The sequence below is a fragment of the Marmota monax genome, unplaced genomic scaffold (genome assembly GCF_021218885.2).
Source record: "Marmota monax isolate L192 unplaced genomic scaffold, Marmota_monax_Labrador192_F-V1.1 WCK01_AAM20220418_F8-fsc00018, whole genome shotgun sequence".
In the NCBI taxonomy this organism is placed as follows: Eukaryota; Metazoa; Chordata; class Mammalia; order Rodentia; family Sciuridae; genus Marmota; species Marmota monax.
Window position 1 is genome coordinate 64,739 of NW_026692201.1, and position 15,605 is coordinate 80,343.

The window sequence follows — 15,605 nt, forward strand, 5'->3', positions numbered from 1 at the left end:
AAATTCTAAGAGGATTTCTTACAACCTCATTTTGTTCTAAGATGTCTTTTCCATACCCCATGCTTAATCTCAAGCCAAACATGGACAAGGCTCAGTCAATAGTAAGTTGTTTTCAGAACCAAAGAAGAACTCAGTTTTCTACAAGCAGTATCTACAAGACTTATAAAGGTCCTTGCTGTTTTTGTTGAAAAGTGCATCCCCTATGACAGACATGTATCCTGAGTCTCCTGCAAGGATAGGGGGAAATGGATGTCAGTTCCTTGCTCCCTGCTAGGAACAGTTAGTGTTCCTTGTGCAAACATTGCAATTCTACCTGTGCCCTACATAATTCACCTTAAATGTTCCAGAGTTCTACTAGCTCTAAAAAACTTAAAGTGAATCAGCTCAGCATTTGGTTCTGCATCACATGGGAACATTATTTTCTGAGGGTAACAAAGGAGGTAGCACTCATGAAAACAAATAAAACGCAACGTCAAGGTGCCAACCTTCTGACTATGTTTATTCACATTTCAACTTATGGATGGAAAGTTTTTTCCTTGCTACAAAGTTCTGTTAAACATAAATCAATAAATACCAATTACAAATCAATAACTAATAGTTACAACTTCTATCTATTGCAAGCAGAATTATAAATAAACAGATGCTACTCCTTTGGTATACACAAGACTTTTATTTTTTTTTCTGTTGTACAACTACAGTTGCCATCATTTTCCCTTTTTTTGTAGGACTTCCTTTGGGGATACAACTGTTCATTGCACATTCCTTAACACTGTCTTAACAGTTAAGATTTGTAGCAAACCAAACAACTACAAGTATTTTCAGTTAAAATTTGTTTTCAGCCAAGCAGGGTTGATTTTCTACCATGTGTTCATTGAGATATTACAAACAAAAAGGAAGCAAAGTACAAAAATGAATGTCCATATATATGTTCATGGCCTGGAAGGAATACCGACTGGCTTGAAAGGCTTTTCCCTGTCTGGTCATCAAAATGACATGCAATAGCCATGAAGAACTCACTTAGCTAGCAGCATGGAAATCACTGAGCTGGTTATTCAAAGATTGGACAAACAGAATTCTGGGATGCTATTTCCATTTTGGTTTTCCAGTTCAAATGGTTCTAGTTGACGATACTCAAACGTCACACGATTTACTTGTTTTCCACTGGAGACCATGCGCACCACAGTGTTGTCACAGCCAATTTTCACTTGGGCTATAATTGATGGAAAAAATAAAAGTTTCCCAGCAGGTTAGAAACCATAGCCAACTCATTGCTGTTGACTAGATTATTTAAGCACAACAAAAGTGAGGCAATGAATTTTCATTTATCGTACTCGAGCCACTTTTAGTTGAAATGTGTTTTTGTTTTTATTGTAGTATATAATTAATAAGAATCCTGAAATTGAACTCAGCCTTTTTCCTCATGTACAAGAACACTGTAAACCACAACTAGCTGGAAAGAGGCAAGAGAACGTCTCCAGGCCTTTTTCCTGCTCTCCTGCAAAGCTAGGGTGTTAAAGAAGGCAAAGGTAATGAGTCATCTCTGCATAGGGGCCCTGGGTCAGTGTTCTTGATGGGGACAATACTGCCCTCCAGGGAGAGGTTGGACATTGGTAGGGGCAGTGTATGATTGTCACAACATCTGGAGTTGCTGAGGGAATGTACTGCTGGATATTTATGTAGATGAAAATATTTTCTTCGTCTAGGTAACAAATCTGATTTACACATTTAAAATCATTTGCATGGGGCAGGGCTGGGGTTGTGGCTCAGTGGTAGAGCACTTGCCTGGCATGCATTAGGTACTGGGTTCAATCTTCAGCACTACATAAAAATAAATAAAGGTATTGTATCCATCAACAACGAAAAAAAAAAAAGAGGAATCAGGGGTTATGGTTGCAGGAAAAATGGTGGAATGTGATGGACATTATTACCCTAGATACATGTATGACTGCACATATAATGCAACACTACACTATGTACAAAGAAATGAAAAGTTGTGCTGCAATTGTGCACAATGAATCAAAATGCATTCTGCTTTCATGTATACCTAATTAAATTAAATAAATAAAATTTTCAAAAATAATCATGTGCAAGGTGTAGAAATGCCCTGATTATACCAGCTTTTGTTCTATTGTCCACTTGAATGCTTCCTCATTTTTTTTTTCTTTCTCATGTGGAATAGCTTAAAACATTCTTACTTGTCTCACATTCAATATTTTCATTATCTGTATAAGCATGTGACAACTTTTATATCTCTTTTCATGAAGTTATGCATGAACAGTTATATATTAAAGGTCATATTTTATTAAAAATTGCTTTCTTCTTATTTCTCTAGCCTCAAATTGGTTCCTGAAGCAAGATTTTTCAGTCTTACAATAATTCTTTCTGCTCAGTCCCCCTGCCCATACCTATTGTTTCTTAAGGTGTGGCTAAATTCTAAGAAATGGCATTGTAATTGTGTAACAGGTAGCTTACAAATATTACCTGGGCTTAAAGGAAGTAAAATAATTCTGTAATGTTAGTGAGGTAAAGTCAATTTGAAAATACAACAAATATAAACTGTATAATCATTTTTAAATAAGTTCCAGAGATCCTAGGGTAACTTCTTCCAGGAGAGCCAAATTTGTCTTTATTTAAATAATTTGGAAAATCATTCTTTTTTAAAAATTTTTAATATTTATTTTTTAGTTTTCGGCAGACACAACATCTTTATTTGTATGTGGTGCTGAGGATCGAACCTGGGCCACACGCATGCCAGGCAAGCGTGCTACCGCTTGAGCCACATCCCCAGCCCTGAAAATCATTCTTTTTTTCAGATCTTGCTTTGGATTTTAATCTATATAATATGCCTTATTTCCTCTAGTTAATCTGCATATAATTTGTCTAAAATTTCACCTAATTTCTAATTAAATTTATATCTACATATTTTTTGAACAATTTAGGAGAAACTCATAAAAACAGAGTGGATAAAAAAATCTAAAATATCTAAAATGAGCCACAGAGTGATATAGGTCAAGCCTTAAAAGCATCTTAATATTGGTTTTCATTATCTAGATAATTTAAGCAAAAAAAAAAAATTATTTTGGGGCCTCAATCTTATCCTTTTGCCTTATTGAAGTCATATAATTCCAGCAGAAAAAAAATGAACTTTGCTTCAATTATTTAAATTTTAAGGCATGCATGTTATTCAGTCCCAGTCTTTTTTTTTAAGTTGTAAATGGACACAATGCCTTTATTTTATTTGTTTATTTTTATGTGGTGCCGAGGATTGAACCCAGTGCCTCACATATGCTAGGCAAGTGCTCTACCACTGAGCCACAACCCAGCCCTTAAGTCCCAATCTTTTTACCCTATTCACATACACATCCTCAAGGTCTTCTCTCCACGCAGTGCCTCAGAGGAAACATGAGCCAGGTCAGAAAAACTATGCATACAAACATCTGGAACCAGGGCTCAGGTGTTGGCATAAATGAATCGTCTAATCTTCAGCAATGTGGGCTTTTAGAAATCCACCCTTTCTTACTTCCATGAGAAAGCTTTCCTTGAGATCAGTTCTGCCTTTAATCTCATCTGAAACTGTAAGGATTCTGGCTTTGGAAATGTACAAGGCAGTGTTCCTCTGGTAAGCAAACTCACAGGGGGTAACGGGCCCCTGTTTTCCGTGGTTGTTATATTCTGCAGTTTTTCCCAGGAACTAGTAAGATGACTAATACATGCTCAATGCCTAGCTGCTATGGTAATGTCCTTCGTGAGGAGGATCTGTGCTAGAGTCTTATCAGCCCTGACCTTAATCTCAGACACTCAGCTTTTAGAAATAAAGAAACTCTCTTGTTAGACAACACAGTTATGTCACTGAGCCCTAACCTGCCCATATATCAGTAACTTTATTCATTGAAAAATATGTTCTAATGATACCAATGAACTAAGATAATCTATGGATATAAATAAAGCTGGCAGCTCAGACGAGCACCTCTTTTACTTTGCCCTCTGTATCTTGCTTCTGTCTATTTTCTTTACCTGAAACTTTTTCATTCAGGGTATCCACAAAGGTAGAGGACACATCGGGCCTTAGTTCTTACCTGTGTGTATTAATTCTGTTTCAGAGATATCCAGGTACCAGCATGAGTTCAGAGAGAAAATACTGGTGTGCTGATCTGGTTTTAATTATACCAGGGCACAACTAACAAAATGATTGTCTGTTTTGTAGCTTCATTACCTAGCTGATAATATCTGTGGTGACAGGACAGGAAGTGTCTTTAAGATTAGACACTTGTGTGTTTCATTTCTGTTTTACTTTTGTCTCTGTAATGGTAACCGGAGATTCCTGTACCTAAAGTACAAGTATGGAAGTGATTCTTACAGAAATATTTTATATAATCCACCCCCCAACACACACATACATATTTGATTAGATTGGTATGAGCATCAGTAATTTCCACCTATCCTCACTGACCTGAGCATAATAATGACATGGAAAATCCTCACTGGTTCCTGATAAAGAAGATCTGGTTCTATTTGGCAACTATGCTCTAAGTCATTTATAACTGGTGCCCACTTTTGGATTTCAGAATTTACCTCTGGATCCTATTGGCCTTTGAGAGACTGGTTTGGCTGTCACAAGTTAGGGATATTCGACAGTTCAGAAAATTTCTGAAAAAGCTTACCTCTTTGGTGTTCATTTACTATGACTAATATACTTATTCACATACATAGAAACTTAAATAGTATTTCATTATTATACTATTATTAATTGATGATAGATCTACTATTGAATCATTTTAGTTGGTAAGCAACCCTTTAGTCTTCAGGAAATGAAAGCAGGGACCACTAAGAACATGGAAAGAATTGAAAAGCTTTGTATTTTTCACAGTTCTACTTAGGACCAACCTTAAATATATGTCCTAATTGTTCCATAGGTTTATCTCTTTATGTCAGATTTTTGGTAATAGAGTTTGATATTATACATAGGCCTAACTGTATTTCCATACTGGCTCAACATATAAAATGAAAGATTTTTGTGGTGGAATTCATCTTCCAAAATGTATTTTTAAAAATTTGGGTATTTTATGCAAGAAAATGTTAACTCACCAGCGCCATGAAAGGGGTAGCAAAGATCAGCTAAAGGCATCATCTTGGAAGGGTCCAATCCAGTTCCACCCAGCAATTCCACAAAGTCTCCTATTCCCCCACAACCTGCAGGGGGTTTCTAAGAGAATAAAGCACCAAAGAATACATTTAAACAAATTACAAAAGCCAAACTATTTGGTCAATGGTGGATAGTCGAATTCACTCAATCAGCCTTCAACATCCTAGCAGCATCATTGAATTTAACATCTGAGACTCCGGAAATGAAGACATTTTTAACAGAAAAAAAAAAATCACAAGAATTGCTTTTCTAAACCAGTTGAGTAATCATTTTTTTAAATGTGTGTGCCTGGTATTTTTTTTTTCATAATTTTAAGCTTAAGGGCCGGAAGCTTGATATAAAATGTATGAAAATGGAATCCAAAAATGCTTTGCTTTTCAAATCTCTTGGACATACATACTGAATTATTTGAATTTCTTAATGCATGAAGTCAGAGTTAAATAAAGTTGATTATCGGCATTTTATAAGTTGGGCATGCACATTGGTTTTTCCCTTTGACTCACCACTTTCTCTTCTTTAGAAAAGAATTTATCCATGTTGGAACACATCTTTTCTACCAATAAGGGTTTATTTTGATTATGAGTATATTTTTAAAAGGATAAAATTCTGATTTTGGGGCCCAAGTTAGCTAGACTTATATCACCTTCAAAGCTCAGAAGGGACCTCTGCTTGGTTTAATGCTCTATGGTCTCTGTGTTGAAATTCCTAATAATTTTTAAAATAATGGTCCTCACATTTTCATTTCATATTGTCTCCCACAATTTGTGTAGTCAGTTTGGCCTGTGAATCTTTTCTTCATGGAAGTGAATTTATTAAGTGGCATGTGACAGTTGCCCAGAAGTTAAACAGATAGACCCTGACACACAGGAACCAAAATCTAGATAGGGAACTTTAAAACACACACATGTACGTGTGTGCGCACATGCGTGCGCGCATGCGCACACACACACACACACACACACTCCAATATTTAGAAAGACACTGAAAAACAGCTGGAATGAAACTACAAGTTAGAAGATAACTTATAATAGCAATTGCTTAGCTAATGAATTGGCAAATGTTTTTTGTTTTTTATTTTTTATTGTTTTGGCACTGGAGATTTAACTCAGGGGCTCTTTTCCACTAGGCTACATACTCTGCCCTTTTAATTTTATTTTGAGAAAATGTCTTACTAATTTGTTTAGGACCTCACTGAGTTGCTGAAACTGGTCCTGAACTAGCAATCCTTCTGTTTCAACCTCCCAAGTTGCTGGAATCAGAGGTGTGCAGCATCTGGTGGGGACATCTTTTTTTTTTTTAATTTTTTTTAAAAGATGTTTTTAGTTGTTGATGGACCTTTATTTATTTATTTATATGTGGTGCTGAGAATCGAACCCAGTGCCTCACACATGCTAGGTAAGCACTCTACCACTGAGCCACAACCCCAGCCCTGGGACATCAATTTTTAAAGGGCCTACTATGTGCAGCGTTCTAGGCTTAGGTTCTTTTCACATAATTTCATCAAATGATGAAATAGAGATTTAATTAGCCCCACTGTGCACAAGGTTTCATGTTTGTGAATTGAGAGTTAATGAGCTACTTAGTGGTGAAGGGAAAAAAGACTAAACTGCCTTTCCCTTGAGTAGAGGATGTCCTGGGGGAACATCTCTACAGACTAAAGTTTCCACTCAGTTCTTTAGGTTCCAAATTTCAGCAGGTGAGAGAGAGAGGAAAAAAAATGGGAATTTAAAAAGTTGGTAAGAAGTGGAAACTAAAATGAGGGAACCAGAACAAGAGACAAGGAAGTTAGGTGGACCTATTCCTAAGTGTTGAATGACATTTCTGTCTTCTTTGTAATCCTATGCAGTTTTCTTATAAACAATGGCAGAAACTGAGTTGAGTAGGGACCTATCTGGGGTTCCATTCTTCAGCAGCGATCCTTGAGATGTCTTTCTTGAGATTCTAAGTTACTATCCATCTCTTGCTAGGTTACAACAATGTGCCAAAGGAGTACCTAGACTCCTTGTACCTAATGTAGAGTTCCCCACTGTACTCAATGTGCAAACTGAAGCTTCCCTTGGTGAAACTCACTTTCCAATGCATAAGAAAGCTGGAATGTTTTATTTTAGGAAATAGTCTTGATGGATACACAAATAACAACCAAAGAGACATCTATCTCCTGAGGACCGTGAAAACAGCAACATGGTCCCTACAGCCCATTCACTGTGTGGAAGCCAGAGGGCCTTTAGACATAAATATATATCAGGTCATGTTGCTTTCCTGTTTGACCTCTCCAATGGTTTCTCATTTTATTTAATATGGGCAACAGGGTTCTCCACACTATTGTGTTGCCCATCTCCCTAAGACATCTCACACAAGTCCCCGTTACCTTGTCTTCTTCCCATTTCTAGAACCCAGCAGGTTCAGTCCTGTCTCTCAGCCTCAGCACCACTGTTGCCTTTACTCTTTCTTTTTTCCCCCAGATCTGGCTCCTGATCTATTACTCAGGTCTCGCTTTAAATGTCTCCTTCTTAGAAGATTTCTTTCCTGATTACCTTATATCAGATAGTTCCTCCCTCTCTTCACCTCCTTGTTCCCAGTTTATTTTCTATCAAACCACTGAGCTGCATTTTCTGTACAGCACTTGCCCCTACTAGAAATGCATGGCAGCTTTGCCTGTCTTAGGACCTGTCTTGCTCATTGCCAATTTTCAGCATCAGAAAATATTTTTTTTGGCGGGGGGGGGGGGGTACCCGGGATTAAACTCAGGGGCCCTCAACCACTGAGCTGCATCCCCAGCCCTATTTTGTATTTTATTTAGAGACAGGGGTCTCACTGAGAAGAATAAATGCCTAGGACACTGGAGGCTCTAAACTGTTAAGAGGAAACACTAACATTATTTCTTATAGCCTCAGTACTGAAAGGACAGATCTCTTTATCTGCTATCACACCGCCTTTTACATCAAGAATGGCATGCAAACAATATCAAGCCAAGAAGACTAGAGCAAAGATATTAAAAGATGTGCTTATCAAAGAACAATTCTTCCATTAAGGTCCAACTTTAAAAAAAAAATGGCAGTGACCCATGAATTTAGGACTAGAGGAAATTGGAAATTTGCTTTTCTCAGTCCCGGTCCTATTAATTTGGCTTCACTTGAATCTGTCTGATTAGGAACTATGACTATCTTTTTAAAAAATATATTTATTTTTTAGTTATAGGTGGACACAGTATCTTTATTTTATTTTCATGTGGTGCTAAGGATCGAACCCAGTGCCTCTCACATGCTAGGCAAGCGCTTTACCTCTGAGCCACAATCCCAGCCCACTATGACCACTTTGATACCAGCAAATATGTGTCATCTTAACTTGGTCATATGAGAAAGTAATAGGAAATAAGGATGATTCATAGGGAAAACGCTACCAGTACAAGTAAATGTGGATAAGTTCAACATTAATTTTAAGGTCCATTCAGAAATTCATTTGAAAGAAAATTGATATGAATTATCAACTAATATTTTCATGCAAAATGGATAAAATTTAATGTATTTCAAACAACTCCTCAAAACTTTACTGCCTTTGAAATATAAAAAATCCAATTTTGTATTTTATGCTACAGTTAGCATTCCTTCATACCACAGTTCTGTCAATGAGATACTTCCTTCATGTCAAAAAAAAAAATTCCAATAATCAGAAACAGCTGTGTAGATGACTCACAGGAGGTTCTGCTAGGAGAGAATTTTTGTAAAAGAGGCAAGTACAAGAGAGTTCAATTGTAATTACATACTACAACTTTACCAGTTGAAAGCATTTCTTACATCACAAGAAAAGTATTGAAATAGTCAGAATGGGCACCTGAGTAGGGTTCTGACAGCATAACAGAAATAGAAGAGGGCTTTTGTTAAAGAAGCTGGGGCAAACATGAGATTTAATAACCACAGGGACATGATACTCCAATTTGCTGATGCCAGGTTTCCTTTTCCTCTGATAAAGCTGTGGCTTTACCAAATGATTAGGAAGCAAGTAAGTCACTCACCTTTGACTGAACACCATGTAAGCGTCCCAGAGTAAGATCAGATATTTTGATCACTACTGGATAAATTATGGAGAAGCTGCAGTTTCGATGCTGGTGTGGAACTACCAGGGTGAATCTTCCATTTGGAGTCTGAGAGATGACATTGCAAGCTTTGTAGGAAACAAAATGTTACATTTGCATTACTTGGTTTGCTGGGTTTTAATAGAAGTTTATTGTCTCCTTATCCTAGATTTATGTTCATGGCCTAGAATCTTGTGCCAGGAAGAGAATATATATCACATGACGATTTGGAGAAAGTAAAGAGTCGGGGAATAAATCATCACTGATATTTAGATATTGTCAGGAGACCCTGGGCGCAAGGGGGCTTCTCACTTTATCTCACAGGGTTCTGTTTTCTACAACAACAAGACATGAATTGTTAACCAGACAAACAATACGAACTGGTGTATTGTTCTATGAAGACTTCTGTCAACTAGGATCTAGGTTCAAGCTAGGAATATGGAACAATCCAGGCTTAAAGGTGAGGCTGGAACTCCAACTCTGTCTGTCTGAAGTCTTCACTCATAGAATTTGGAGCCATAATGTTGTTTAAAAAAATAAATAAATAAATAAACAAATAGGGCTGGGGTTGTGGCTCAGAGGTAAAGCGTTTGCCTAGCATGCATTAGGCACTGGGTTCAATCTCAGCACCACATAAAAATAAAATAAAGATATTGTACCCACCTATAACCAAAAAATAAATATTAAAAAAATTAATAAAAATAAACAAATAATTTTATTTTAAAATAGCAACAAGATAGGCTGGGAAAAACAGCAAGCTTAAGTCTAATAAATATTTGCCAAATGTTCAGTGATATTGATTAAAACAAATTTTAAAAAATCAGTTGTAGATGGACATAATACCTTTATTCTATTTACTTATCTATTTATTTATTTTATGTGATGCTGAAGATCAAACCCAGTGCCTCACATGTGCCAGGCAACCGCTCTACCACTGAACCACAATCCCAGCCCCCAAAAGGTAAGCTTTTAACATTCAATTACTCTCCGGAATTTCTGGAAATTTTTTTGTTTTGTATCTCAAATCTAGACTTGTATTTATTTTTCTAACTTTGAAACAGAAGAATTTGCATTTTTTGCTGATTATAGCAAAAGTTCCTGGTTAATCAGAAAAAGTCTGATTAACCCACCTCTTGCCTCCTTCTTATATTTTTAATCACACTTTTAATTTCAAAAAGAACTGAAATTTCATAATTCTAGAAGACTTCTTTTGACTTCTCACCAAATGTAGGAGAAACATTTTCTTTTGTCCTCAAGAATTATTCTGTACCAGTCCTCAGAAACTGCCTTTTCTGGAGGCAGGGGAGCTTCTTTCAAAAAAATTATTGTTTATTTTTTAAAAAATAGAAATCAGAAGACTAGTAGTACATTATTCTTGGGCAGATTAGGCCCCATCCTTCAACTTCTTGAAGTATTAATATTAATACTAGTATATGTAACCTAAATGGTTGATATTCTTTCATCTTCTGATTTTTAAAAATGTTTTTCTTCTAATAGGAAAAAATAAGCCAATGAGTGAACTCGATTTAATTAAAATAATGGGCTTCAGGCCTGAACTGTAGTTTTATAGAATATGTGTGTCTCCACCAGAAATGAAATAAATTAGGGTGGTGAGTTCAGTATCAGAAGACAACACAAAACATAAACATGCTTGAGACAGCTGAAGAAAATTCTCAGCAAAAATATACAAGTAGGAACTAGGTAGAAATTCTAGAAATGCATACAGACTGGAAAAAAAGAAATTAAAGTGTCTATCATGTTACAGGTGACATTATGGTCAATGATTCTATCCAAATCTTCTTGAATTAATAAGTGAATTCAGCAAGATCTCAGGATATTTTTTTAAATCAATTTTATTTCAGTGTACTAGCAACAAACATGTGGACACATATTAAAAATATAGCTGGGCATGGTGGTGCTTGTCTGTAATCCCAGAGACTGTGGAGACTGAGGCAAGAAGAATAGCAAGTTTAAAGCCAGCCTGGGCAACTTAGAAAGACCCTGTCTGAAAAATAAAAAATAAAGGGCTAGGAATATAGCTCAGTGGTAGAATGTCCCTGGGTTCAATCCTAGTACCACAAAAAAAGATAAATTAAATATATCATTTGCAATTGCTCCAAAATGAAATGTATAATAAAATATTTAGTACTTGTGTGTTCAAAACTACATGAGAACAATTAAAGAAATACTAAGGAAATTAAAAAGGTAAATAAGTGCAGAGGTAGAACATGTTCATAAATTGGAAGACTTGACATAGTAAAAATATAAATTCTCACCAAGTCAATATAGAGATTTAACATTATTCCTATCAGAATCCAAGCAAGACTTTTTTTGTACACATAGATGAGAGTATTCTGAAATGTATATGGAAGAATAGAGGCAAAGAAACTAGAATATTGTTTTAGTCAGCTGTTTTCATTGCTGTAACCAAAAGACCTGACAAGAACAATTATAGGAGGAAAAGTTTATTTGGGAGGCTCATGTTTCAGAAGTCTCAGTCTATAGATGGCTGACTCCATTTATCAGGGCCAGAGGGTGAGGCATGGCAGAAGAGTGTGGCAGAAGAAAGCAGCGCAGGACATGGGACAGGTAGAAGAGAGAGATTCCTCTCACCATGAACAAAACATAATCCCAAAGGCACACCCCCAGCAACCCACCTCCTCCAGCCACACTCACCTGCCTACAGCTACCACCTAGTTAATACCTAGGAGGAGATTAAAACCCTGATTAGGTTAAAGCTCTCATAACCCAATTATTTCACCGCTGAACTTTCTTGCATTGTCTCATACATAAGCTTTTGGGGACACTAATATGGAACCATAACAAATACCTAAATCAATTTTGAAACAGGTGCAGAGGTAGAACATGTTCATAAATTGGAAGACCCTACCTGAGTGTCGCACTTAGTACATAGGTACAACGATCAAAATGGTGTAGTATTGGTAGCCGGGAAGACGCACAGTTGATGGAACTGAACAGAATCTCTCTCTTCTACCTGTTCCACTGACTTTTGACAAAGATGCAAAAGCAACTCAACAGAGAAAAGATCATGTTTTAAACAAATGGTGCTAGAGCACTTGGATATCCATAAGCAAACAAACCAAACAACACAGACCTCCACCAAAGACTCTCACCTCATACAAAAATTCACTCAAAGTTGATCACATGCTAAAATATAAAACACAAAACTGTAACTGAAACAAGCAGGAGAACATTCTTCAGGGTAAACAAATCAGTTTCTTAAAATGGACATAGTGAGGTTTATTTAACTCTCACTGGAGTATGAGACATTAAAATTGTACCTAGGAGCTGGGGTTGTGACTCAGCGGTAGAGCACTCACTTAGCACGTGCAAGACCCTGGGTTTGATTCTCAGCACCACATAAAAATAAATAAAACAAAGGTATTGTGCTCAACTACAACTAAAAAATATATATATTTAAAAAAAAAAAAAAAGAAGACAACACAAAAGTATTCTGGTTCAATCCTCTGCTCAGGACATGACATCTGTCCACCATGTCTCTGATATGCAGCCTTTCAGTTTTTGCCTAGGTAGTTCTAGATCACAACTTCATATCTCATCCTTCAAGCTTATCCTGGATCAGTGGAATGACTTGGGAAATTGATGTTTCCCACTGAAAACATTGTAGTATCTTAGGAGATCTGAACAAGACTTTGGAGGAAAAAATAGAATTGTATCCACCCTAAATTAGTATACTACTTAGCCTGGGAAATAAATTAAGAAGTGTGACTTGATTTTCATAATAATGATCAGAAAATAACCCTTAGATCATTTCCAATTATAAGTGAATTTCCATTCACATCATTTCTCAGTTCAAATTTTCTAAGTCTGTGAGATAATGCTATTTTGGAAAAGCAATTTGACTCCCCTCATTCCCCAAGTCCTGTCTTATTACTGAGAATGCAGGAAAATCACTTACGAAAGAGGTTGGGGTCTGTCTTTATGGTTAGTGTGAAACCATTTCCTGGTTCATGGACCCTGAAGAAGATCATGGCCACATTCTGGGAGGATCTGATGCTCCTTCGGCTAAGACCACTCTCACAGAAATCTATGTACCGCTCAGTGGTGGGGAGAGGATGATCCTGGGAGCTGGGGAATTTCTCTCCCTTAAGGATCCAACCATCAAATACCTTCCAAAAAATAACAATACAGACACAGATGGTCACTTTCATCAATTCCTGAGATCATGGGTATGTTGAAATGGGGGAAAAGTTACCCAGCAGTAAGCCTTCAGTGGTAAGTGACAAATTGGCAGCCGACCCCCTGCCTGCTTCCTTTCCATTTGTATGTATTCTGACTGTGAAAGTTCATTGTAAGTAATATTATTAACCAGTTAATGCTTTTTTTTATGTATAAGACTTGATGTTGTCAAATAGAGAGATTTTCTTATACTTTATTTTTATCATTTCAACCATTTTGGTAAAATGAAATCATAAATAATATACATTTTTATTTTGATCATATTTTCTATATCTCACCTTCAGAAGAATTCCACCAAAGCATAACTTGGATTTCATTCAGCTCCTTTCTTTCCTCTAGTTATTGAAATATGAACAAAATATCTCAAAAATAGGTAGCAAAAGAAAAAACAGGGGCAGCAATTTTATCTGCCAGTGTACAAAAACTTATTCTTCTCTCTCTCCTCCTCCTCCTCTCTCTCTCTCTCTCTCTCTCTCTCTCTCTCTCACACACACACACACACACACACACACACAGAGAATTTTTCCTGTTGTTACCATCTATGGTTGAACAAAAGGTGAGAGTCAATTGACTTTACTCTCAGAATTACCAGAGGTCTTTAGTTACTGAGTCCAACATAATCCACATTAACAAAATTACCAACACAGCTGTTTGACACATGTTTGACAGGTTACAATATGATTCCATTTTGAAGGTTTTAATCATGATTATTTTCATTGAACAGTAAAGCTCCATGTAAACTGACCTATTAAACATATGGAGACTGGCAATGGGGAAGCTGTGAGGTTGGGGGGCTTTTCCTCCCCTCCCACCTACTCAAACTCGATTCCCCCACAGAATCCCTCCCAGCAGCCAGTGCCCTACTGCTCCAAAGTCGGATCACCCAGACTTTGCAGACAGCCTCTGCTGGCCTGGAACAGCTCAGGCAGAGAGGGGGTCAGCAGGAAAAAGGGCTTGGATCTCAAATGTATGTGGCTGGCATTCTCACCAAGACTGGCTTCCTAGTTGGACTTCCTGCCAGTTAGTTTTCATTATATTTTGTCTGCTTCAGATTGCATCACAACGTTTCAAGCTGCTAATTTTCAATTTCCCAGGGCCTCGAAGAAAAGTTTAAACCGCGCAGCGTCCAGCAGCAACGGCCCTACAGGCAATCGGGATAGGTCTTTCTAGGAGTTGGAACCAAGTTCCTGCAGCTTGGGAGCCCGAGCGCGCCTCTCCAACACCAGCAGAGTGTCTAATTGAGAAGTGTCATCTGCTTTCCAAGGCGGTAGCAGCACTCCAGCCCTTTCCAATCCTCCGGTTACCCCCTTTCAGGCAGTGACGGGCGCCTTACCTTTAGGAAGTCCCCGCCCTCACAGTCGATGGAGACCAGGTCATAGTGGATGTTGATGAACTCCTCCGGCTCAGCGATGAAAAACGCGGCGCAATGCAGCTGCGGCCTGTCGGCGGTGAAGGTGAACTGACCCGGGAGGCTCAGCATGTCCAGGCACCCTGGGGAAGGGAAAGGCACCAGGCATCCAGGACTGTAGCTCTCTCCGCGCCAGCCTCAGGCGACCCTTCTTCCCTCGTCTCTTCTCCGGCTCTGCAGCGCGCACTGCAGCGAGCCCGGCTCAGCTTCGGCTGCTCGGGGTTCCCGATCTCATCCTTAGCAAAGGGGATCACACCCAGGAGATGACGGCCACCTCGCGCCGTAAGATCCCGGGAGGCACTTAACACTAGGTGTCCAACCCTAACCTCCCAGCCTCCCAGGCGCCAGCGGACTCGAGCCCCGACTTACGCAGAGCGCGGTGGTAAGGCTGCTCCCCAGCCAGGTCCCGCTTCAGGTTGGCGCTGAAGAGTAGGAAAGGGTCATATTCCGCGGTTTCTTGCAGCTGACAAGGAAAATGGGTCCGTTCAGAAAAGTTCAAGACGTGAGAAAGAAAATGCACCAGGAGCTGGGCACCCTATCTGCCTCGCAGCAAAGTGAAAGGAAAGTCAATGCCTCCTTGGGTGTCTGGAGACAATGGGAAGGTCTTAGACCCTTTCCCCTCAGACCAGGGCATCCCCAGGGGCGAGAGAAAAGCAGGCAGTATAGATGCTCAGAGGCAAGGAGAAAGATAGGTCTAGGCGAAACCGGGGGAAAGGATCCAATACAGAGGAAAGAAAGAGCTAACCTCATAAAAGGTTGAT

The 15,605-nt window shown here is 38.3% G+C and overlaps 1 protein-coding gene across 1 annotated transcript in view; it reads right to left on the reverse strand.

The window, feature by feature from the left end:
- Positions 1 to 474: 474 nt before the first annotated feature.
- Crhbp (corticotropin releasing hormone binding protein) overlaps positions 475 to 15,605 on the reverse strand; it is a 60,801-nt gene continuing 45,670 nt past the window's right edge. The window contains exons 4-9 of the mRNA XM_046429038.2: positions 15,214 to 15,307; positions 14,770 to 14,927; positions 13,156 to 13,366; positions 9,156 to 9,304; positions 5,086 to 5,203; positions 475 to 1,210 (exon numbers count right to left, since the gene is read on the reverse strand). Coding sequence (XP_046284994.1) covers positions 1,053 to 1,210; positions 5,086 to 5,203; positions 9,156 to 9,304; positions 13,156 to 13,366; positions 14,770 to 14,927; positions 15,214 to 15,307 — 888 coding nt within the window. The 3' untranslated portion in view covers positions 475 to 1,052. The remainder of the gene's footprint in view (positions 1,211 to 5,085; positions 5,204 to 9,155; positions 9,305 to 13,155; positions 13,367 to 14,769; positions 14,928 to 15,213; positions 15,308 to 15,605) is intronic.